The 25,945-nt window shown below is 43.7% G+C and overlaps 1 protein-coding gene, 1 long non-coding RNA gene and 2 pseudogenes across 3 annotated transcripts; 2 read left to right on the top strand and 2 right to left on the bottom strand.

The window, feature by feature from the left end:
* Positions 1 to 1,734: 1,734 nt before the first annotated feature.
* On the top strand, positions 1,735 to 3,929 carry LOC136522897 (uncharacterized). Of its 2 annotated transcripts, none has more exons than XR_010775999.1 (3): positions 1,735 to 1,934; positions 3,321 to 3,372; positions 3,752 to 3,906. It is a non-coding gene; the product is annotated as an uncharacterized lncRNA (long non-coding RNA). The 2 variants fall into 2 exon arrangements; XR_010775998.1 differs by having other exon boundaries at positions 1,739 to 1,934; positions 3,823 to 3,929.
* A 7,707-nt stretch (positions 3,930 to 11,636) lies between these two features.
* LOC136523135 (putative disease resistance protein RGA1) lies at positions 11,637 to 15,010 on the bottom strand. The gene is made up of 3 exons (XM_066516913.1): positions 14,841 to 15,010; positions 11,963 to 14,324; positions 11,637 to 11,845 (listed from the first exon to the last, which is right to left on the bottom strand). The coding sequence occupies exon 2, from the start codon at positions 14,298 to 14,300 to the stop codon at positions 13,077 to 13,079; it is 1,224 nt and encodes a 407-aa protein (XP_066373010.1). The 5' UTR covers positions 14,301 to 14,324; positions 14,841 to 15,010; the 3' UTR covers positions 11,637 to 11,845; positions 11,963 to 13,076.
* A 1,220-nt stretch (positions 15,011 to 16,230) lies between these two features.
* Positions 16,231 to 17,180, top strand: LOC136520220 (L10-interacting MYB domain-containing protein-like; annotated as a pseudogene).
* A 2,724-nt stretch (positions 17,181 to 19,904) lies between these two features.
* On the bottom strand, positions 19,905 to 23,173 carry LOC136522763 (putative disease resistance protein RGA1; annotated as a pseudogene).
* Positions 23,174 to 25,945: the final 2,772 nt, after the last annotated feature.

Below are 25,945 nucleotides of genomic sequence, written 5' to 3'. Positions count from 1 at the left end.
ATTTAAACTCTACTACTCTAGACCCAAGGACGTCTCTTCTAATCACATCTCTTACCTGCACAACACTTCTAATCACACATGAATTTTCGGTCACAAGCATCTGTTAGCTTCTTGTATTTTCCATCACTAGCATCAGTTAGCTTCTTTGTATTTTACTATTTTCAAGTGCTATCTATCAGTATTTTCAGTCACTAGAATCTGTTAGCTTCTTGAATTTTTTGGTCACTAGCATATGTTAGCTTCTTGTATTTTCTGTCATTAGCATTTGTCAGAGTTTGTATTTCAGCAAGTGCCAACGATCTCTATTTGTATTTTCAGTCACTACAATCTGTTACTTGGCACTCTACTCTAATGAAATAGCAGCAAGGTTTTCATTTTCGGAAATTAAAATTTATGGGGGGTCATAGATAAAGAGGATAAACAGGATATATCGGAAATATCGGACCAAATTCAAATAAAAGTTAATTTGAGTTTAAGTAAATTTAAATAAATTCAAACAAAATTTGTACGAAAAAGATAGATATTTTCTTATCGACACCTACGGATAAAAAGGATATATCAGAAATATCAGGAGATTTCGGTCGAAAAAGGAAACCATGAATAGCAGAAGTGCAGTACTACTACTGCTAAAGTTATTTAAAAAAAAAAACTACATAAACAGTGGAGGAACTACGTTTGAATTCATTTTGCCAAAAAAAACTACGTTTGAATTTCTCAAATTTGAATTTCAAAATTTTCAAACGACCTCGGATGGAGAAACTACCAAAATAAAAGTTGTAGATCTTAAAAAGTTATGAAACTTTGTAGTTCACAACTTTTTTATTTCAGATCATCTCGTCAAAGGAAAACTATGTTTGAATTTCTAAAAATTTAAAATTTAAAATTTTTAAACGACCTCGGATAGACAAACAACAAAAACAAAAGTTGTAGATTTCGAAAAGTTATGAAACTTTATAGTTGACAACCTTTTGATTTGAAATCATCTTGTCAAGAAAAACTACATTTGAATTTCTTAAATATGAAATTCAAATATTGTAAACGACCTCAGATGGAGGAACTAGTAAAATGAAAGTTGTATATCTCGAAAAGTTATGAAACTTTATAGTTCACAACTTTTTTATTTGAATTCGTTTAGGGCCTCAAACAATTAATTTAAACTCAGTTTAGCATAATATGTGGGGAAATTAATTATTTATCATTGGTTATATTAACTTAATTAGAAATGTCAAATTGTTTTCTTAGTTATATAGAAATTAATTAAATTTCCTTTTCTTTATACATTATTAATGTTACAAAATCAATATAATTAGTCACGTTTACCTTCTATCTAGAGACATAGATCGTATAGGATATCCATTCTATTTTTTTTAATTTAGATCTGGAATCAGATAGGTAAAAATAATTGAAATCAGTTTTGGATATGTCAGTTTATTATGCTGAAAATTGAAATAATTCGATTTTCTTAAAATTATTTTAGAATATGTTTTGGACATCCTTATATTTAGCTTGCAATGTTTTCTCCCAGGCCAAGTTAATTTGATCCGTACATTATTCTTGTAAAAAATGCTATGTATTTCCACCTAAAACAAGAATCTTAGCTTCCCTCCTAAAATATGACCGAAACCAAATCTTCCCTCCAAAAAACCCATCTAACTCAAATTACCTATCAAACAGTGTGACCGAATTACCATTTCTTTATTGGCGGGGACTGTTTTCCTCCAGTTTCTGGAATTGTTCGCACACAGATTTTCCACCGCCCATTACCGAAATAGAAGGGGATATAAGCGGAGTCGGATGACCACTTTTTTTCTGTCGTTTTTATTCCTCCTCACAAGGCGAAGCGGGCAGTTTGGCGCTCGGCAAGGTGGACTGGTGGAGATCGAGCTGAAACTCTCGACTGACTCCGCCACTCCCTCGTGGATCGCTGCTTGAAGGTGCGTCGTCATCAACTCCTGATCTGATGATGCTATCTGATCCGAATAAATTCAAGTTCATGTTGCATGCATCTGAACCCTAGACCGAGCGATCCCTATGTTTTTTCCTACCTTAGGTTTTCTTGTGAGAGAGATTCACAAATTCCAAATTTGTGTAACAAACCTGTGATTTTGGATTGGGAATGGAGGCCCGAATCCTCCAGATCCTCCAGTTGTTCTTGGGGATTCCTAAATCGAAGCTATGAAATTTGTTCATTGTGTTTCCAATTTTTCCTCTTTTTTCGTTCTTGAGTTCGATCTCAATTTCCTGTAGTTTGGGTCAATCCCAGGCAATGATTTTTGGGGAATAGGTTCGTGCTAGGTTGAATTGCATCTGTGCAAAATTTGGGAGCGTTTTATGGAGGTTTAGCTTGGTTTTCATCAGATTTTTGGTGGCTCCTTTTTCTTCTGATCGTTCTTGCTTCTTGTCTGTTAGTGTGTTGTGACTGTATCGAGCAGGAGCAGCTGTCCAGCAGCCCAGCGGCAGCACTACCAGCGCTAAGTGCTCAGGCACCAAGCGAGCTCACTTGAGCGGTTCTTGCTGTGGGTGCTCGTGGCTGGCAGCTAGCCTCTCTCCCTCCTGTTCTGCCCTGTGCTTGACATCGTGGTGCACCAGGTCTTGATTCAAGCCACTGGAATTGTCTCCGGTGACCACCAGCAGGCAGGGAGCACTCACCAGTGGCCGAGCGTTCAGCCGCAGGCCTCAGGCGTCGAGCATCTCGTCCATCCCGCTCAGCCAAGCGGTGTATGCCCCTGCCCGGAGCCGCTCGCCTGCTATCGCTTGATTTGCCTCTGCTCGTTTCAGTTCTGCATCTGCGCGTTCTTCAGGCCGCGTACAGTCCGCCCCTGTTGGCCCAGACAGTCCGCACTCCCAGTTTCGGCCGAGTCCAGAACTGTTTCTCCTCAGTCGTTTTTCAAGATTTGCACGGCAGATAGTCCGGGATTGGACTCCAGACTGTCCGGGGTTCGGACTGCAGACAGTCCGGCTCTGATCCGCAGACAGTCCGCCCCCGTCTAAAGTTGGCTGTTTTCACTTGTTTCTTCGCGTGCTCTTTTTCGTTGGTTGTCGCCGTACTTCTTGATCATCACCGGAGGTATCCAGCCACCAGTTGGCTTGTGAACAAATTGATCTTGCGTGCGTTTGCTTTTAGGGTTTGATTTTGAGACAGCGGCCAAATATTTCAAAAGAAATTTGAGGCTCCCATTGACCCCTGGTCGTCGTTTTCGGTCCTTCATCACCATCATTAGTTATTTTTTGGTCCTGACTCTTTCTCAAGTTCTCTATTTTTCAGTCCATGTGCTCAACTGAATGAACAATGGATGGACTCTGTTTTTTCTCCTTCCCAGTCTTTGACAAGGCACAACCTCCCTCCTCAGGATGCACCACTCCAGCCTACAGGTTCTACTCGAATTATTAGTACCCAGTGAAGTTTTATTGGTACTCGAATTATCACTAGCAATGACTGACAAGACACTGAATAAGTAGGTGGCAGTGCAGAATCAAAGCATGTTTATCAAACTGATTATATTCAGCTTTGAATATATTCTATCAATCATGTCCACATATTTGTTAGCTTCCTCAACCGAGGATTGAAAAAAAAAAGAAATTTCTTATCAGGCATGCTTTGAATATAATCTATCAAATCATTTCCACACATTTGACCATCCTTTTAACAAAAATAGTACATATGGTATTGTATAATCCTTACTACTTAATACTTAACAGTTTTATTGCCTTTATTTTTTTATGTGCTATCAACTTGTGTTGGAGCTGCTAGATGATGAAATGTCTGAGCCGCAAGTAATGTCTGAAGGCATAGGTGCTTACATTGCCTCCCATCATATGCAGCATGGAGAAGGGCTGCACCGGAGAACGCGAACCCCTGATAACCTGCCTACCTCACTTTGAACAGATTTCCACGCAAGAAGTGCTTACATTAATTGCCTCCCATGATGCTCCTGGCATTGCTTGACCGGTTTGGAACAGAGTAGGTAATTATCTTCTTTGGGGCGTTGTGGCTACAAGAATCAGCTCTGAATTGGATGTGCTCATGTAGGATTATGCATAGAAGTAGTGCTACTGCTAGAGAGAGAAATTCCTGCACTATGTATTCCTCTTGTGACATGGAGTGTTCCCTTTTGAATGGCGTGTGTGCAGGAAGGAGCTAGAACGTGGTGTGCTTTTTTATAAAAAGATAGCTCCTCTGAGTTTTCCTCTTCTTAACCATGTACTACTTCACTATGAACTTCCTAACCAGTTGCTGACAGAGTCCTGCATCACTTTTGTTATTTGACTATGATATGGTTCTCATTTTGGACATGACAGGATGGCTTACTGGCTGCTGCAGTTCATGGCTTTGAGAGTCTGAATCAAAATGCTAGTAAAGTAGTATTAGTTCAGCTTAGTAAGACCATGTTGATGTTATGTATGTTGCAAGTACTTTAGTCTATGTGATATATCTGTTAACTTGTTAATGGAATTTTTGCTATTGTGTGGGTGCACGTGCATTATATATATTACTTATGATTTTTTAGTTGTGCCTAACTAGTCACTGCATTGTATGTATACTCTACTGAACATGACACCTTCATGTTTTGGAACCACTTGAAAGCTAAGCACCACTAGAACAATGAGGTGAGCCAACCTGAGGAAATGCAAATAAATTAATGATGATATGACTGGTCTATTTATGTTCTGTGACTGTGACTGCCCAAAAATGTGTCTGTGCCATGTGCTGCTTCTTTTAAGTACTTTGAGTTGGAATTTGGGCTTTTTTGGAGCGATCAAATGATTACTTTAAGTGATACATATGCATGTTGTTTTACTTGATATCTAAAGAGATATTTGTTATCAACATTATCCGCACCTGACTGGTTCCATAGCAATCGAGACAATCCGTAGCCATATAGCAATCGAGACAATCCGTAGCCGTATATGTTTGTACCGAAGGAAAATATAAAAACATATGTGCAATGGTGTTCTACCCATTGCAACCAAATTGGTAGAATTGCAACGGTGCCTCTTGGTGATCCAGCGAAGAAGGGATGCTCACGTATGTGCTAATGTTGCTGGGCCTTAGGCTGTCTCCAACAGGAGACCCAAACCTAAAATGGGTCTCCAACAGAATATCTATAGCCTCCAACAGAGTACCTATATGAAAGATCCATTTTAGGTATCAGGAGAGGTATAACCCAAATCTGAGTATCATCTCTCCTGGAGACCCATTTGCAGAAAGGGTTCTCTTTTGGGTTTCGTTGTTGGAGAAGACAAAAAATGGGTATTGAACCCTTTACCTGTAGCGCTACCCAAACATGAAATGTGTCTTGTATTTTAGGTAACGGTTATTGGAGACAGTCTTAGACACCGAACAAAGGTGTCTTGTGGCGATCGAGCAAAGAAGGGATGCTCGCGTATGTGTTAACGTTGTTGGGCCCTAGATAAAGAAAGGCCCACCAAATACATTAGTCTATAGCAACACAAAAAAACTGTGGCAATAGTAACATGATATTGCATCAACTAAGGATTATAGTTGCAATAAGTATCTAACAATTGCAACCTATATAGTGGTAGGTTAGTGGGTTTGCGCAACAACATAAAAAATATCAATATTATGCACATTTATTTACACATTTTTGTTTTTTTGTTTTTCAGTTTTTTCCTTCTCTGTTGTACTTGTTCTTCTTGTGATCTGGCATCTAGAGTGTCTTGAGTTGGCCTAATAAATTGACAACAGACTCTGGCATTGGACTAACTTTTTTAATCACTTACTCATTGCTACTTAGTTCTCATGTGATGACCACGACGTGATTGCCTAACAGTCTTGATGACACCTAGGTGCGATGTTCGTGTCACCTATGAATAGGAAGGTCCACATGTATATGTTTCTTTTTAACACTTGGACTGTAACATTATTTTGTGTTACTACAGAACATATATTTGTAACATATTTTATATGTTCCATTTATGTGTTACAACATAGTACGCTTTTGTAACATTTTGCCTGTAACATTAATTTTGTGTTACTGTAATTATTGTTAGTAACACATTTTTATAAAAAAAATGTTTTGTGTTACAACTGAAGTCTGTAACACACTATTTTGTGTTACTATAAAATTTCGCTAGAACACATTGATGAATATGTTATAAGAAAGTGATACAATATCCTTGTTTTGTAGTAGTGTTGGGAGGATGAACAACCACGACTCCCCGAGATGACCGAGTTCATTTGCTTCCCTCAGAGGGCATAACGGTGTCGAAAAGGAGCGCCGTGGACGTGGGCGATCCGAACGTGGCCGCATCTAGGGGCAGGCTGCGAGCCGCCAGGGGGGGGGGGGGGGGGGGGGGGGGTTCAGTATCGTCGGTAGTTAACTCTGGAGATTATTACGAGCGGGGCAGCAGACCATAAGCATAGGAACTTTTTAGGTGGAGAGATTCCAGTTGGGGTTAAATCCCCTCCTGTTTTATAAAAAAAAAGGGTCATGTCAGATATCGCCGTCGTCGGAGGGACAAACGGAGGAGCGTGTAGATATCGCCAGCAAGCAACTTGTCTTCTGGAGTTAATAGTAATAGGGACGGTTTTCATCAAAATATTAATAGGGACGGCCGGACGGCTTGAGGGGAGCCGGTCAGTTGAAAAGACAACCATTGCATTGGAGACCAAGTGTTAACGAGCGCAGCAGCCCAAATATCTGCTATCGACATGGCACGAACTCGCGCGAACAGGCTTGGATGCTGAATCGTTGATGGTACGACCGCTTCTCCTGAAACAATCAAACGAACACTGATGAGCAGGGATCATGCAGCAAAACTCATCGAGTTTCCAAGTTCCCATCGCGCCGTCGTGGCTACACATCGGCGACGGCGAGCGCGCTCGTGGCCGCCTGCCGGCGGCGGAATCCACGGCTACTAGTAGCTCCTTGCAGCACGCGGCGTGCACCTACTCAAACACTTTTGCTTTCTCCCATAATGAACGCGATGGCCATCCATGCATTCCAAGGGTACGGTCACAGTCCTTGATCAACGCGTGTGGATCGTGGCATGGCATGGGTTCAGAAGTTGACATCAACCAACAGCCGCCGTCGGAATGTCCGATACATCTCCCCAGCAGGTACTAGGCAACTAGCTGCGGAGTATGCCAGAGGCCATGCAGGTTGCATAGATCACGTGTGGTAAATTGGTAATCTCGCTCCGCCAGGTGCCAGCTGAACATGTTCAGTCGAACTGTTTGCCTGCTTGTTTCTGTGAAGAGCAGAAATTACATGTTTACACTCCTCCCAGAAAATTGAGGAGCAGGCCAGTTCAAGCACTGCTCTTCATGCTTCAGAGTACAGCAATTTATAAATAGGAACACCCAATACAAAAGATACGTCATCTAAAAGTAGTGGTGCTTCATTCAATTTGAAATAGTTCAGCCCACTGAACAACTGTAAATGTGCAAGTTACATTACACTTCAAACCACCTGTGTCCAGCTTATTCTTGATTACGAACTGTATGTATTAGTAGTGGCCACACTTTCGTATCGAGGTGTTGTCGCCGGTGTGGGAGTGGTGCTACTGCCAGTGTCACGACCACATAACAAGAAGACCACAAACATATATATGCATGGTGCCCTAAAAGAACAATCAATTACACAAGTAAAATACACAGTAGTGACACCATAGGAAGCGTGTGCGATAGCTAAGAGCTCACTGCATCATCATATCGGTGGAGTATGGCGTCCTGCCGGGTTCTCAGCTCTCCCTGTGCATGATAGTAGGTAGAGATATCTTTTTTAGAAAAAGGAACTTTTTTTGGATTTTGGGCATTGAATGGTCAACAAAACATGCGTGCATGGCCTGTTGAAGACTTGAAGCTAGCTAGTTATGTGAAACAAACCGGTTGTCCGGTTATATATACACGTCGGCTTAATTCATCTCGTAGCCAGTGGCCAGTGCCCCTGTGCGATAGCCAACGACGACGACGCCGCGGCGAAAGTGCTCGCGGACGGACGAGCCGTCCAAAGACGCCAAGTGAAGTGATGAAGCGCGGTCGCGTGACATGTTGAGATCGATTAATTACTCGTCGACCAAGCCACCGCCGTGCCCGTGCGAGGCGACGGGGTGACCGTCTCCAAGCCGAACGAGGGTGTTTTTTTGGAAACACAGAGACAGGGAAAGAGACGGCGTTGTACGTGCCCTGACGAGCCCGAGCGAGGTGTTCGACGGCCTGCCCGCCTGTGCCTAGGCTGCCGGTGTGGGAGTGGTGCTGCCGCCGCTTTCTATATATATATATACTCCGATGTATCCAGTTGCGCTTCGTTCGAGATAGCAGTAGAAGTTGATGGAACCCTGCAACTGAATGATCCTGAGCAGTGCTTCCATACATGCATCTTCCTAGCTACAAGAGTCTCTCGAGCAATCATCAATCTGTGTGTAGCGCTTGTTTAGTTCCCAACCAAATTTTTAAAAAGTGCTAGAGTAGCCATCACATCGAATCTTACGATACGTGCATGGAGCATTAAATGTAGACGAAAAAAAACTAATTACACAGTTTGGTTAGAAATTGCGAGACGAACGTTTTGAGCCTAATTAGTCCACGATTGAACACTAATTGCCAAATAAAAACGAAAGTGCTACAGTAGCCAAATTCCCAAAATTCGCGAACTAAACACAGCCAGCAGTGGCCACACTTTCGTATCATCGAAATGAACAATCATTCGTCTATGTGCATATGCCTACTCCGGTCAACACTTGATCAGCAACCGCACACCCTCCCAGCTACTGCGTCGAACCCAAACCATCTCACCAGCTCCAGGCTCCGTCGCCTTCGCTGGAGCCCGGAGGGGCAAAGCCTTTGTTACAAAGGATGGAGCCAAGGTCAGGGCGGAAGAGCAGAGAGACAGGAAGAACACAGGAAGACAAAGCCAGCAGACCAAGTCACGAGATGTCACGACAGGTCACTATAGTTTTAATAGCTTGACATAATAACAAAGCAAAAGCTAACGTACAGAGGTGCGTAGGCTCACCAAGTTTGCTAATCGGTTGATTTTACATTTGCAACAACTCACGTAACAAGTAAATGTGCAAGTTACATTACACTTCAAGCCGACTGTGTCCAGCTTATTATTTAGGTGGCAAACTGCTACTGCCATTGTCATGACCACGTAACCACAAGACCACGAACATATAGGGCATGTTTGGTTGGAGACCTGGAGAACTTGCCTGGCAAAAAGTGTTGCATGAGAGTTGCCTGAAAAGTTGATGATTTTTGCCTGGCCAGCCAAGTCTGAAGAAGGTCTGTTTGGTTGGAAGCCTGTGCCTGGATAGACTAATAAAGATATAATACCATCTTTAAAACATACATTAATGTTATAATGTATAAACAATAAATAAATAAAAATGATCCACATATTTTCTCAATTAATAATATATTTCAAATTGTAAATAAATTTAATAGATTTGCTAGCTATTAAAAAACATCACAAGAAAAAACACATGAGAAAGGAAGATAATTGACACTGCTCACACTGCTAATTTAGCGTGAACATGATCAACGAAAGGGATAAAGAATATAGAAAATATAAAATATACAAAACAAAAACTACACGGTAATATGATATGGTTCCCTTTTACCTTGATCGTTGTTTCCATGCCAGGCAACCGCGTCAGTACCCAGGCAGTCGAATTCGGTCGCCTGGCTCACGTTGCCCTTGCCTGGTCCAGTCATCATTTGAGGGCTCCAACCAAACACCTCACAGACAGACTCCAGGCAGCTGCAAATCCAGGCAAAAGTAGTCCAGGGTCTGATCCAAACAAGCCCATAATGCATAGTGCCCGGAAAGAACAACCAACTACGCAAGTAAAAAAAAAACACAATAGCGAACTTGCAACACCAGGAAGCGTGTGCGCTTAGCTGAGAGCTCACCGTCCTGCCATGATTCGGGATCAGCAAGCTTGCTAGGTTCCCCTGTTCCTGTGCATAATAGTTGGTGTAAGCAAAAAATAACGTGAATTTCTATTAATCGGCAAGTACACCACAGCCGATAATTGTACCTTTTCAACCACACTCCATCAATCTCTATCTCAAGGACGTGGCAGATGAGATGATAATCCTCCCCAGAACCCACCGCGCATCTCCTGCTCAACGCAGGGGAGTCACGAATGATGATTCTCTTAATAGAAGTGAAGTCTTGGAGTACACTTGGCAGCGTCTCCAATCCTTTGCAATCGCCAATAAAAACATATTCGAGAGAGGATGCGGCAGATTTGAAGCTCTCTGGAAATCCCACCAACTTTAGAAGAGCAACAAAACCGAGTATACGAAGGAAGCACAGCCCGCTCATGTCTTCCTTTGGTTCCATCAGATCAATCTCTGCACAGTTATTAATAACCAACCACTGGAGTTTGGAGAGTTGCCTCATAGCCGAGGGAAGAGAAGCCAACTTTGAACAGTTGAAGATGCGTAGCTCTTTGAGGGCAGATAGGCTGCCAAGTCCCTCTGTCAATGATGTTAGCTCAAGGCAGCCTCTCAAATGTCGATGTGCTAGCGAAGGCCAACCACAAAACCCATGTCTTAACAAATGTTTCTGCTTTGAAGTTAGCAAGAGCAATGTCAGATTGACAAGTCCATGCACATCTCTTGGTAGCTCCACTAGTTGGTGACATCGAGCAAGCAACAGCGTTTGTAGATTCACCAGCTTTCATAAAGAATTTGGTAGGTATTTGATTTTGATATTCCATTGTAGATCTAGGTACCTTAGGTGCCTTAAATTTTCCATCGAATTTGGCTGCTCCTCAAATTCAACATGGTTAAAAACTAGGACACAAAGGTGCCTGAATGTTGAAAAAGGTCTTCAAGAAAAGATTTACTCACAATGCCATAACTGAATTTACTTAGAAACGTCCTTGCCCTGCAGGCCCTTTTTATCTGGCCAGGGAATTTCATCTGCATTGTGAAGTGTTCGTGGTCCCACACTAGGTGTCTAGTCCTTTCCTTTTTTGGACACTTCTATTGAAAGATCATAAATTAGATCATGCATTTTGCATCTTGAAATAGTTCCATCAAAAACTATATAATGATCTTCTAAAAGGGATCTTCCTAATAGTTCATGGAAGTATCTTTCTCCAGTAGACATCAGGTCATTGCTTTCCTCTGCACTATGCAGCAACCCAAGTGCCATCCAAAACATAATAAGAATATATTTAAAAAGTTCAGAATCCTTGGGAAAAGAGGATAAGGAAGCGAAACAGGCCCGTAGATGGGGTGGAAGTGCATCAAAGCCTAGTTTTAATGTTGGCAATATACCATCTCGTCTACATGCTTACGCCACTCCAGTCAACTTGATCAGCATCCCCACACCGTCCCAGCTACTGCATTGAACCCAAACCGGCCATCTCACCGGCTCCTCCCTTCGTCACCTTCACCGGACTGATGGAGCCCGGAGGGGCAAAGACTTTGTCACAAAGGATGGAGCCAACGTCAGGGTGGAAGAGCAGATAGACAGGAACAACAGAGGAAGACAAAGCCAGAAGACCAAGTCACGAGATGTCACGACAGATCACTATAGTTGTAATAACTTCACAGAACCAAGCAAAATTTAAACGTACGGAACTCTGTAGGCTGTGGGCTCTGCTCACCACGTTTCAACCCACGGAAGGAATAAATATGCAAGTTACATTACACTTCAAGTCACCTGCCACTCTGCCAGCTTATTATTCAGATGACGAACACTGCTACTGGCATTGTCGCGACCACATAAAACGAGAGACCACAAACATATATGCATGGTGCCCAGAAAGAACAACCAACTACGCAGGTAAAACTAACATACAACTTCCTGCCACGATTCAGGATCAGCCAGCTTGCCGGGTTCCTCAACTATTCCTGTGCATACTAGTAGTAGACAAGAAACAGAGTAAGATAAACCAGTACTATTTTTTATTGGTGCAAGCAAAACAAAAGTAACAATTTTGTTTTAACCGGCAAGTAAACCACAATCAATAGTTATACCTTTCCAACAACACCTCATCAATCCATATCTCAGGGACATGGCTCATGAGATGATAATCCTCTCTGGAACCCACCGTGAATCTCCTACTCAATGCAGGGGAGTAACGAATGATGATTCTCTTAAGAGAAGTGAAGTCTTTGACTACACTTGGCAGCCTCTCCAATCCTTTGCAATCGTCAATGCAAACATATTCAAGAGAGGATGCAGCAGAATTGAAGCTCTCTGGAAATCCCACCAACTTTGGAAGAGAGACAAGATTGAGTGAACGAAGGGAGCATAGCCCACTCATGGCTTCCTTTGGTTCCATCAGATCAAGCTCTGCACAATTATTTATAACCAACTTTTGGAGTTTGGAGAGTTGTCTAATGGCAGAAGGAAGAGAAGCCAACATTGGACAATTGAAGATGCGTAGCTCTTTGAGGGCAGCCAGACTGCCAAGCCCCTCTGTCAATGATGTTAGCTCAAGGCAGTTCTTCAATTGTAGATCTGACAGAGATGGCCAACCACAAAACCCATGTTTTAAGAAATGTCTCTGCTTTGAAGTCAGGAAGAGAAACATCAGATTGACCAGTCCATGCACATCTCTGGGTAGCTCCACTAGTTGGTCACACCTAGCAAGATGGAGTGTTTGTAGATTCACCAGGTTGCATAAAGAATTTGGTAGGAATTTAATTTTTTTATGTCATTTTAGATCTAGGTATCTTAGGTGCCTTAAATTTCCAATCGAACTTGGTAGCTCTTCAAATCCAGCATGAGAAAAAACTAGGACATGATGGTGTTTGAAAGTTGATAACAGGTCTTCAAGAAAGGTTTTACTCACAGTGCCATAATTGTCTATGCTTATAAATGTCCTCGCCCTACCGGCCCTTTTTAGCTGCTTTGGTGATTTCATCTCCATTGAGAAATCTTGGCAGTCCCACACTAAGTGTCTAGACATCATGTTTTTCACAACTAACAATTGTATGTTCCTTTTGGGACACTTTTATTGAAAGATCATGAATAAGGTCATGCATTTTACAATGTTGTATAATATTGTTAAAAATCATAAACTGATCTTGTAAGAGTGACCTTCCTAAAAGTTCATGAAAGTATTTTTCTCCAATAGACATCACGTCATTCCTTTCCTCTCCTCCATGCAGCAACCCTAGTGCCATCCAAAACATTCCACAAATTGTCTTCCAATATGCATCTCCATTCTTTAACACTTCGACAATTAAACAACAGAGAGCCCAATGTCTTTCCTGCCAAAGGAACACCACAACATTTTTTCACAATTGATTCTCCATTTTTTAGCAACTCTGGATCTTTGACTTCCTTTTCTCTGAATGCATACTGAATAAATACTTGCATGCACTTATCATGTGGTAGTTCCGTGACATCATACGGTTCTAATGTACTTACCACCAAAGCAACATCTATACTGCGTGTGGTAACTATAATCACACTTCCACTTCCACCACTGGATAACAAGCTTCTCAACTCATTCCAATCACTAGGTTTATTAGTCCACACATCATCTAGAACAAGAAAATATCTCTTTTCCTGCAAAAGGGCACATAATTTTTTCTGAACTGCCTGTAATTTTAGGTGTTTATTGCTTTCACCGGTACCTGATTCCACTATGTCCTCCAATACCTTCTTAAGATCAAATATATCTGAGACACATGCCCATAATTTCATTTCAAACTTATTAGTGATATGCATGTCATTGTAAATTAACTTGGCCAATGCAGTCTTTCCAATGCCTCCTAAACCGACAATAGGAAGTATAGACAAATGACTAGTGGAGTCTGCGGCGGTTAGAATCCTAGCGATGATCTCATTTTTAGCTCCATCTCTCCCAACAATGTCTGGTTCATTGATAAAGGAGTATGTTTCCCTGCTACTACTACTGCTGGTCACCAGGTTTTGAGTTGGTTGCTCAGTTAATCCAAACTGTGTTTTGTTGGCCGCTGTTTCTTCGAGTTTATCACGAACTTCTTTTATTCTATGACTCAGTTCAAAGGGATAAACTAGTAGATGTTGAAGTTGAGCAAGGAAACCTTTATGTACTTTCTGCTCCAGATCTCTGGTAGGTACAACATCCAAAACATCATCTATGTCATATATTGCATCCTTCAAATTGTCCAGCCACTCATGGAGGGTATGAGAACTGGACTGCCTTCCCTCGGCATCTTGAAGAAGAGCACAAATAGATCTCAGTGAGCTTTCCATCTTTCCTATTTCTTTCTTGACGTTCCTGGTTGACTTGATCTCATTAACCGCGCATTCGGTGGCAAAGGATGAGACCTTCTCGAGAATAGAGGTTGCGAAGTGTGATAAAATAACCTCAGCCATAGCGAGTGTCCGGCAATCTAGCCACTGCAGAAGCAAAAATACATTCATCAGGTTGTTACACTTACAAATATTTGTATTTTGTCCTTTGTGGAAATGATAAATTCAAAACAAGGTATTTCATGCTTGGATAATTTCAGAAAGAAAACAAAGTATGTATGGAAGATTAAATACTACTAGTAACTTGATTTACTGAAGAAGAATACAGGGTCTATTTGCAGTAGATCGTAGCAAAGAACTAGGAGGAGTATGAAACCACTAGTGGTGCCATGTCTTCTAATTTAGACTAGGAGAGTAGCATGCAGACGCAGTGGCCAAGGCTCAAGCATAACTTCGTGACTGGAGATCACAAGTTGGCATCATATTCATGGTATAAATGCTCCTTATCTTTTGTTTCACATGCTTGACGGGGAAGGGAACTGAATTGATTGCACAAAAATCAAACAGGCAAGCCACAAAGCAACGTTGTAATTATGGTTGGATCGTCTGAAATAAATAAAAAAAGATTAAAGGAATATCAAGGTTGAACTGTCACGCACATACCAGAGAATTGTTGGCGATTGAGAGCTGCAGTGTAGCAGTACTCTCCTGAGCAGTATGAGGAAACGCAATTCTTGCGGCTTCTTCTTCCTGCCGGAGGTTAGGATTGAAATGCCGATAATGCAAGAGACGACTTGACTACTGGAGGTCGTCCTTGTTTTCGGAGTAGGTGGCACGAGTGATGATCGACTTTTGCCGGCCGAGTCATTGGAGAGTTGGAATACATATTCCGAATAAAATATACGAGCTGCTAAGATCGCCTTTGATTCTTAGTGCTAATGGCGACAAGTTTATTTCTAAAATGGCAACAACTTCAGCAAGCCAGGTCAGCACAGCAGTTGGGACTGATCTTTCAACAAGTACAATATAGGAGGCTGCTTGGGCTATGAGCCTATAACTTGTAAGGTATGACGTTACAGGGAAAAAAAGAATCATTTCTGCAATATCAGTGGCCTTTCGCCGCTCTAAATGACAAGAAACTCGATGTATAGTTTAATGGTGAGGTAAACATCAGTGATACATCAGCGCGTGCTTAGCCGTCAATCAAGGAGAACAAGGAGGTAGAGGACGACCAGTAGAGGAGGAACAGAGCAAGGCGAAACTAAGGGGGTGTTTGGTTTAGCTTTTGGCTTCAAAAGCCCAAAAGCTAACCAAAGGGCACCTGCTGGCCCAATAGCTTTTGGAAAAGCCAGCTTTTACGTAGTTCAATTTTTACAGCTAGGATGAGGCTGCTTTCACCGGCTGTGGGGAGGGTCACTTTCAACGAAATTACTCGCACTGCCATCGGTTATGAAGAAAATGTGTCGTTCTTTTCACTTCTCTTCCCTTCCGCGTGACTCCGAGCCCGTCCGTCCGCAAGTGGCAACGCCTAGGCGGAGCTAGGGTTTGGCGGCGGCGCATCTCGTCGGCCGTGCCCTGGCCTCCTCCAGCGCCGTCCCAGTCCTCTCTGCTGCCGAGAATCACCGGCCCCGCCCCGTCCTGGCCTCTCTAGTCCAGCGCGAACCCCTGCCGTCGGGTGCTCGCCGGCCCTGTCCAACTCCTCATCGGCCCTGTCCAGCTCCTCGCCGGCCACCGGAGTCGCCAGCCCCGCCCTGTCCCTCCTCTCTGCTGCGGCGCGGGATTGGTCCTCTTCGCTCCTCTCCGCTCTGGTTCGGCCCTGCCCAGCTCGCGAGTGAACCGCGCCCAGCCGCAGCACCTACGGTCGGCGCCCCTTTCAATGGCCTCAGCTTCATCGATCTACACCTCCAATGACCGGATCTGCAACGTAGGTACCTCAATCTGGTTCGATGCATGTTATTTATTCAGTACAGTGTGTTTTGTGTATGTTAAAAATGATGGCATGGTATTATGGTAATTTAGAAAGTTTGAAAAAATTGCTTTGTTTGATTCAAGAATGGGTGACAAGGCAGATTGGAGTGATTTCTTTTTGAAGCATTTGATTGATATCTGCAAAGGGGAGATAGAAGCTGGGAATAGGCCCTTGGGACTTTTCACTAGTACTGGTTGGAAAAATCTTGTATCTAAGTTTAAAGAAAGAACCGGTGACAAGCAAACAAAGATACAGTTGAAGAACAAATTAGACAACATAAAAAAGGAATATGGATGGTTCACGGAGTTCAAGAATTATGCCACCGGACTTAGATGGGTCGCGGCAAAGGGAATTGTTGATTGCCCTCAGGAATGGTGGACTGAACACCTTGCTGTAAGAACTGAACTCTCACTATTGATATGGTGTGTCTTGCTAAAATTTTTCATTCAATTTCAGAGATGCGATAACCGTGAGAAAGGACTAAAATGCAACCATGTGAGGTTCAAAAAACAAGGACCGAAGTACCTTGATGATCTTGATCTAATTTTTAGCAAGGCTCATATGACTGGGGCCACTGCATCCTGTCCTGGAGATATATCCTCTGATGAGGCAAGTGATGAGGACATGGCCGAGGTACCAAAACCTCCATATAATGATAATGTCAAGCTAGCCGTCTTGAAGAAACCAGGGAAAAAGAAACGCAAGAGCTCTTGTACTGAAGACAAAGAAGAGAATAGTCCATTTTTCGCATGTACAAAAACACATGTTTGAAGATAGAAAGTGCAACTGACAAGATCTCCTCAAATGTATCTGCATCATCAGCTCCTCCAACTAATTTAGTCCCCACTATTGGAGAGGCTATGACGATGGTCGAAGAGTGTGGGGTGGAAGAAGAAACTGCTCTAATGCACACTGCCACCATGCTAATCATGAAGCCTGAATTTAGAGAGGTCTTCAGCCATATCAAAACAAATAAAGAAAGGCTAGATGTGATTGAGAGGGAGCTTGTTGAAAAGGAGATGATGAGGCGATAGTGAACCAATTTTTATTTCTATTGCTATAGTGTTAACCAATTTTACTTTCTATTGTGAGAACTATTAGTTGTATGGCTGTAACAAACTATTTGCTTGTGCTGAGACTATTTGTGAGATTATTTCTTTGTGTGAGATTATTTCTTTGTGCCAGATTATATCCTTATGTGAGATTATTTTCTTGTGTCAGATTATTTTCTTGTGTTAGATTATATCCTTGTGTATATACTGATGTATCCTAGGTCAATTGAATTAATAAATTTTAATATCCTTTGTAGATGGATGACAACTCGGAAGGTGTAGCCAAAGAAGGACAGAAGGGACTAGTGCTCCTAGCTGAGCTTTCCCAGCATGCTGCTGTTATTGGTCAAATGGGTGCACAATACACTAAGCGTTATTTCGACAAAAGTGAGTATAGAAAAACACCAGAAACTGGAATTCAATGGGTGATGAGGTGCTTTGCTTGTCCAAGGTACTTCTATAAGATGTTTCGAATGAGCACTAAAGTCTTCACAGCACTACATGAGTTGCTAGTATCTACCTACGGTTTGACCTCCACTAACAGTGTTTCATCCATGGAGTCATTGGCAATGTTCTTGTGGATTGTCGGAGGCCCACAATCATTTTCACAATCTGAAAATTGCTTCACACAGTCACTGTGGACAGTTCACACTAAGTTTCACGAGGTACTTAAGTGTTTGCGCAAGTTAGCTAAGGACAATATTTAAGCCGAGAGATGCTAGTTTTTCTACATAACATGAAAGAATCAAAGATGAATGTTTCTGGCCTTACTTCAAAGGCGTTATTGGAGCAATAGACGGTTCACATGTTCTAGTGGTTGTGCTAGCCGAGGATATGGTTAATTACACATGCCGTCATGGATATACATCTCAGAATGTAGTGGCTGTTTGTGACTTTGACATGAGGTTTATCTTTGCGGTTGCTGGTTGGCCCGGATGTGCACATGACACACGTATCCTCAATCATGCATTGGCAAATTTTCCTTCATTTCCCGTGCCTCCTAAAGGTATAAACATATCCTTGCTAAGGTAGCAGTAAAGTACTTGTATTATTATTTTCTTATACTGATTTGATTTTATAGGAAAATATTATCTCGTGGACTCTGGTTTTTCAAACCGAATAGGGTATCTGGCCCCTTTCAAAGGAAGCACATACCATATACCAGAATTTCATAATCGTTCTAGACCACCCCAAGGGAAGTATGAGGTGTTCAATTTCTTGTATTCATCCCTTCGAAATGTCATTGAGCGGTCTTTCGGAGTATTGAAGGAGAAGTGGCGTATTTTGAAGGGCATACCAAGTTTCTCAACTCGTACTCATAAGCATATCATCATTGCTTGTTTGGCATTGCATAATTTTATCCGTGACAGCAATTTACGTGATAAGGAGTTTGAGAGATGTGATGCTAATGAGGAATACTTGGTACAAGAGACAAGTGGCACAACACAAACACAGGGAGATGAGAGTGAAGATGTGGAGAATGAGGATACCATGAATACCATTCGTAGTAGAATAGCTGATGCTTTGGTTAGTGCGAGAAGAGGATAGTTATGTTCAGAGATGACATAATTGAATGAGCCCTTATCTTTTGGTTCTATTTATGTGGACTATATCACTTTGAATGGTAAAAACCTTAGAATAAATTAATTTTTCCTTTCCAAAATAATTATTTACATGCGAATAAGTGAGTGCAACAGTTATTTACGAGCAATTTGCATATAAATAGTCTCTCAGGCCTTTAGGGGCATCATAGACATTTCTTTTACAGCCTACAGTTTCACAGCTCCTCTAACTAAACGATTTTCAGCTTTTTCTATAGCTCTCAGCTCACAGTACTGTTCGCCTAAACGGCCGTTTAGCCCGTTTACACACCGTTTAAACGCTACATGGTGGTACACCGTTTCCATTTAATCGGTTGTTTTGACCGTTTAAACGGCCGTTTTTCCGTTTAAAGACCCGTTTTGCCTGAATAATGGGCTAAACGGTAGGTGACCGACTGTTTACCGTTTAGCGTTTAGGATAACACTGGCTCACAGTAGCTTTTTCACAGCCCATAGCTCATGGCAGCTTTTTTTAAATCCACGGCTCAACCTAATAAGGCCTAAAACTAGACGAATTTCAGCTCGTATGCTTCCTGGACCCAGCCCATCTCAGGTCCACTCGCATTTTCATTGGAGACCCATTTATAGGAGGAATCAGCAAGACCAGTAGCACAAACATTCGAATGAATCAGTAACGTCTAACCGTTGAGGATACACAAGCTTTTTTCTCCCTTGCGGGCGATACATAGGATTTCCGCACAGACAGAGCACGTGAACAAATCGCACGACACCAACGTGGTAGCATTTGGTCGTCACTTGTGAACAAACAGGCATGTCCTGTTGACGAAGACTTGAAGTTATCTGACACCGTTAACACGACTACACGAGCGAGGTGAACAGATGGTCACGCACTAGACATATTTACGACACATGTTTGTCGCCGATGGATCGGAGAATGGGCCTGGCCAGCGCCCGCAGCACGCGCACCGCCAACAGCCCCTGTGCCGCCCGAGGCTGAGCCCCGAGGTGCTCGCCGGCCACAAGAGCAAATAAACCACGCCTCACCAGGATCAGTGAATCAACAAAATCTTAACATGCATGGATAATAATATTTTAAGCCTAGCATGTAACCAAGCGAAACCAATCATGAGGTCCGCAAGCTCAACACATTTGCTAATAATTGTCCACTTGCACAATTGTTCAGCAAACATAGAAATTCAACCATGTATGTACAACGAAATGTGGCACTAACGTTACATTTTAAGTAGCTGTGTCCAGCTTATTATAATTATTTATATATCACAAAATGCAAGTGTATCACGATCACTTGACGAGAAGACCACAATCATCGGAAGCACTAAACAGGATGCTGCTACAGCGATATACGAATAATACGATAATAGGCGAAGAGCTCGCAGCGTTGGTGCTTAGCAGCTCCTTTTAGTCACGGTTCAGTACCTAGGACGTCGTTGCTGGTGACTCAAGTGGTTCTGCGCATGCAATGAGCCAAAAGAGTCGGAGTTATTAGAATCCTCAGTGGGGAAAAAACGTGTGGGATAAGATTTATACAGCAAGACCTTTTGGTTGGTAGAATAAATAAAACAACCAGTAAATACAATTGATCAAGGAGTAAACCAGAGCAGACAAAGAATATACCTTTTGAAGACTCTACCATCAATGTGTATATCTCACGTACGTGGCGGATGAGATGATAATCCTCCCCGGCACATCTCTTGCTCAACGCAGGGCAGTCACGAATCACAATTTTCTCAAGAGAAGTGAAATCTTGGATGAAACTTGGCAGCTTATCTAATCCTTTGCAATCGTGGATCCAAATATATCCCAGAGAGGAAGCAGCAGATTTGAAGCTATCGGGAAATCCCACCAACTTTGGAAGAGAATCGAGGCCTAGCGTACGGAGGCGGCAAAGCCCGTCAAAGGCTTCCTCTGGTTTCATAAGATCAAGCTCTGCACAATTATGAATAACCAACTTCTGGAGTTCGGAGAGCTGACTCATGGCAGAGGGAAGAGAAGCCAACTTTGGACAGTTGAAGATGCGTAGGTCTCTGAGGGAAGCCAAGCTGCCAAGTCCCTCTGTCAATGATGCTAGCTCAAGGCAGTTGTTCAATTGTAGAACTGACAGGGAAGGCCAACCACAAAACCCATCTTTTAACAAATGTTTCTGCTTTGAAGTCAAGAAGAGAAACGTCAGGTTAACAAGTCCATGCACGTCTCTTGGTAGCTCCACTAGTTGGTCACACATAACAACACGGAGTGTTTGTAGATTCACTAATTTGCATAAAGAATTTGGTAGGTATTTGATTTCTCTATTCCATTGTAGATCTAGATACCTTAGGTGCCTTAAATTTCCAATCGAACTTGGCAGCTCTTCAAATCCAGCTCCAGAAAAAACTAAGACACGAAGGTGCTTGAAAGTTGATAAAAGGTCTTCAAGAAAGGCTTTACTCACAATGCCATAATTGTATCTGCTTATAAATGTCCTCGCCCTACAGGCCTTTTTTAGCTGCTTAGGAAATTTCATCTCCATTGAGAAGTCTTGGTTGTCCCACACTAGGTGTCTAATCCTCTCAGAGACATCAAATTTTTCACAACTGACAAATGTATGTTCCTTTTGGGACACTTTTATTGAAAGGTCATGAATAAGATCATGCATTTTACAATACTGTATAGTAGTGTCAAAAACAATAAACTGATCTTGTAAAAGTGATCTTCCTAAAAGTTCATGACAGTATTCTTGGCCAAACTGATAATGTCATTGCTTTCCTTTCCTCCGTCCAACAATCCTAATGCCATCCAGAACATAACAAGACCTTCTGTAAAAAGTTTGTCGTCTTTTGGAAAAGTGGACAAGGAAGCAAAACATGCCCGTAGATGGGGTGGTAGTGCATCATAACTTAGTTTTAGTGCTGCCAAAATTCCAACGTTATCTTGCTTCACATTCCATAATTTCAATTCGTTGATGCGATGCCACTCTCCAACATCTCGACTGCTTAACAACTGGGAACCCAATGTCTTTGCAACCAAAGGGACACCATAGCATTTCTCAACAATTGAGTGTCCAATTTTTAACAACTTAGCATCCCTTTTTTCGTCACCTTTGAATGCATATCGGAAAAATACTTCTGTGCACTCTTCTTGTGGTAGCTTTGCTACTTCATATGGCTCCAGTGTCTTCACCACTGATGCAACATTTGAACCACGTGTGGTTACTACAATTACACTTCCATTACGACCACTACATAGAAGGCTTCTCAAGTCTTCCCATTCACTCACTTCTTCATTCCACATATCATCTAGCACAAGAAAATATCTCTTTTCATGTAAAATCCCACGCAACATACACTGTAGCGCCTCAAGGTTTAGTTCTTTGTGGCTTGCACCAGAAGATGATTGTATTATGTCATCCAAGATCTTCTTGAGATCATATACATCAGAGACACATGCCCATAACTTCATGTCAAATTTGTCGGTAATCTTCACATCATTGTAAATTAGTTTGGCCAATGCAGTCTTCCCAATGCCTCCTAAACCAACAATGGGAAGTATAGACAAAGGACTCGTGGAGTCTGCAGCGGCTAGAATCCTTTCAACTATCTCATCTTTAGCACCACCTCTCCCAATAATGTTTGGTTCAATGATGGAGTGCGTTTCCCTACTACTTTTGGTTGCTGGGAAATCAATTAGCTTTTCAGCTAATCCAAACTGTGTTTTGTTGGCCGCTATTTCTTCGAGTTTATCACGAACTTCTTTTATTCTATGACTCAGTTCAAAGGGATAAACTAGTAGATGTTGAAGTTGAGCAACGAAACCTTTATGTACTTTCTGCTCCAGATCTCTGGTAGCTACATCATCCAAAACATCATCTATGTCATATATTGCATCCTTCAAATTGTCCAGCCACTCTTGGAGGGCATGAGAACTGGACTGCCTTCCCTCGGCATCTTGAAGAACAGCACAAATAGATCTCAGTGAGCTTTCCAACTTTCCTATTTCTTTCTTGACGTTCCTGGTTGACTTGATCTCATTAACCGCGCATTCGGTGGCAAAGGATGAGACCTTCTCGAGAATAGAGGTTGCGAAGTGTGATAAAATAACCTCAGCCATAGCGAGTGTCCGGCAATCTAGCGACTGCAGAGAAAAAGAAAAACATCCATCAGGTTGTTACACTTATACCGATTTATATTTTGTTTTGTGCCACAAGACATTCTCTAATCATTGTTGGAATTCATAAATGCAAAACAAGGTTTCATGTTTTGATAGTTGCAAAAAGGAAGCAGAGTACGTATGAAAGACTAAATACTAGCTAGTAGTACCTTGATTTATGAGAGAGAAATACAGGGCCTATTTGCAGCAGAGTGTAGCAAAGAACTAGAAGTATGAAACAACTAATTGTGTCTTGTCGTCTCCTTTCAGTTATGAGAGCAGCATGCAGCGGTCAAGGCTCAAGCATAACTTTGCAGCTGGAGCATCATATTCGTTGTAGCTCCATGTCTTCTGTGTCAAAACATGCCACAGGGAATAATGGAACTGAGTTGATTGCAGAAACATCAGGCAAGCAAGGCACGAAGCAAACGTTGTAATTAAGGTTTGGTTGCCAGAAACAAAAAGGAAAATGATGGTTATACTGTAACGCACGTACCAGGAACCTGGCGATTTAAAGCGCGGTAGTAGTCCTCCCATGGGCGGTCTGAGGAAAGGTTCTTCTCCTTGCCGGAGATGAGGATTGAAATGGCAGGCAAGCAAAGACTTGAGGTCGTCTTTGTTTTCTGCCGGACGAGTCAACTGTGATCCAGAGTTAAAAAGGGAGATCCATAACATAGATCTGCCTTGAGCTAACGGAGTTAGAGTCCTGCTTCATACACAGAAAATGAAGATTGAAGAGCAAGGGCGATTAATTAGTTGTCATGAAACCACGCATCAGTAGAGGAAATGAGATTCTGACTGAGGAGCAGGGATGAATACCTGAACAACTTAACCTTCAGATTTCAGTAGTGGAAGTGCTGATGTACAGACCACACCAACCGAGTTCAGCATGTGACACCCCTTGGAATCCGGAGGGAAGGATGACATTAGTTTGATTTAAACATGTCAGATCCAGCAACACCGAGGCCGGCAAGCATATGTCGGTCTTCGTGCAATAACAGCGTTAGTTTACTTGACAACCGGATAGAATAGCCAACGACGCCGCGATCAACGTGCCCACCCACCAGCCGGACTTGTGCTTCTGAGCGACTGAGCCCGAGGCGTTTGGCCTGCCCGTGCGCACCTAGCTAGGCTGCCGGTGTTGGAGTGGCGCTGCCGCCGCTTCCTACTCCGATGTATCCAGTTGTGCACTTGCTTCGTTCTGAGATAGCAGTTGATGGAACCCTGCAACTTTCATACGTCTTACTAGAAGTGTGATAAAGTAACCTCAGCCATGTTGAGTGTCCGGCAATCTAGCTAGCCACTGCAAAGCAAAAAAACATCTATCGTGTTGTTACACTTACACAGACTCGTATTTTGTTTTGTGGAACTCATAAATGCAAAACAAAGTTTCATGCTTGCATATTTAGAAAGAAAACAGATTATGTATAGAGGATTAAATACTGAGTATGACTAGCTAGGGTTTGGAATTTCGGCCGATTTTCGTCAATTTTCAGTCGTACCAGTGACCTCTTGGAAATATACAAACTTGTAATTTTGGTTCCATTTCATTCAGTTATTTTTTCAAATTTAGCCAAATTTTCATAAAGTGATTGATCTCAATCGCAACAACGTTTGCGCCAACGGCTTGGAGGGGAGGCGCCGCCAGCCACCCACCCCACCAGTGCGATGTGATCCTCGCCGCCGGCCGCCATGGCCGAGGCCGTCCACTACAAGGGCAGCCGGACGAGAGAGATGGAGAGCCTTTCCCCCCACCTAGCCTCTGCCCCCAACCCAGCCAGCCCGCCGCCCGCCGCCCAGGCGCCGCCGGCCACCCACCCCACCAACCCCTCCAGGCCGCAGAACGCCACCCAGGCGCCGCCAGCCACCCACCCCTCCTTGGCCGCTCCGGAAGGTAGCGGACCTGCCACCCTCTCACCTCACGCAGCGGCCTTCTTCCCCTCCGGCACCCTAGGAAGATCCAAGGCCATGCGGTGGTCCTCGGAATCTGACTATTCCGACTTCTCGGACTACGAGTCCGCGCAGCCGTCGCGACCCTTCTATCTCGAGGTCGTCCGCCGGGTAGCCAGCAACCATGGCTGACCTGCCTCAGGAGCGGCGGCGCATCCCGGCCACGCAGCGGCTCAGAAGGCGCGTCTACAACCTCGGTCGCGACATCGGCCGGGGGCCTGCTACCCAGCGGCTGGGACGACGCATCCACAACGGCCGGGCACCGGTGCACAGCCGCCTTGGCCCTCGTGCCCGGCCACGGGGTCGCCATCAGATCTCGCCGCCGGACGCAGACGGTTGGAGGGAGGTGCTCCCTCGAGCCACAAACGACAATGACGGCACTGCGTCGACCGCGACGAACGCACCTCCTCCCCGTCCTCAGCATCGCCGGCGGAAGATCCCCGACGAGATGCGGGACAAGTGCCTGAACTGCCTCTCCCCCAACCATCGGATCGCCAGCTGCCGCCGCCCGCTACGATGCCTCCGCTGCCACAGATACCGTCACTTCGCCAGAGACTGCAAGAGGCCAAGGTATCCGGCCAAGGGCGGAAGATGCAACGCGGCACCGGACCGCTTCGTCAGGGCGCGGCGGGGTCCAAACAGCGCCCACACACCTGAGGGCTCCCAGGCGGGTGGCGCAGCGACGCCAGACAACCTAACGGCCGACGATAACCCGGCGAGTTCCTAGGCCACCGGCACGACACCGCCCAACAGCACGCCGCAGGCATCCGCTAGCAGTCCCATGCCCATGGATCGGGACCCGCTGTCACCCGGCCAACCCAAGGAGTGGCAGTGGGAAAGCGCGTGCATCATTCAGCGTAGCGCAGCCATCAACGAGGCCGAGGCAGGGTTGCGTTTCGCCATCACCGCCATGGCCGCAGATGCGACCTACGATGTCTCCACCACCAACGCCACCCGTGCACTGCGCACCATCCGGGGCGTTGAAGAGGGCTCCTCCTTCTCCGTCACGCCGTTCTACCCCGAGCACTTCCTCGTTTAGTGCAGATCGCAAGCAGCCCGGGACCGAATCCTGGGGGCATCCCCTGTGCCCGT

The sequence above is a fragment of the Miscanthus floridulus genome, chromosome 18, assembly GCF_019320115.1.
Source record: "Miscanthus floridulus cultivar M001 chromosome 18, ASM1932011v1, whole genome shotgun sequence".
Taxonomy (NCBI): domain Eukaryota; kingdom Viridiplantae; phylum Streptophyta; class Magnoliopsida; order Poales; family Poaceae; genus Miscanthus; species Miscanthus floridulus.
Note: the sequence above shows the minus strand (reverse complement) of the source record. Positions and strands in the feature narration are given on the sequence as shown.

Excerpts from the sequence above, each read along its gene's own strand:
- LOC136523135 (XM_066516913.1), bottom strand. The coding sequence starts at position 14,300 with ATGGCTGAGGTTATTTTATCACACTTCGCAACCTCTATTCTCGAGAAG.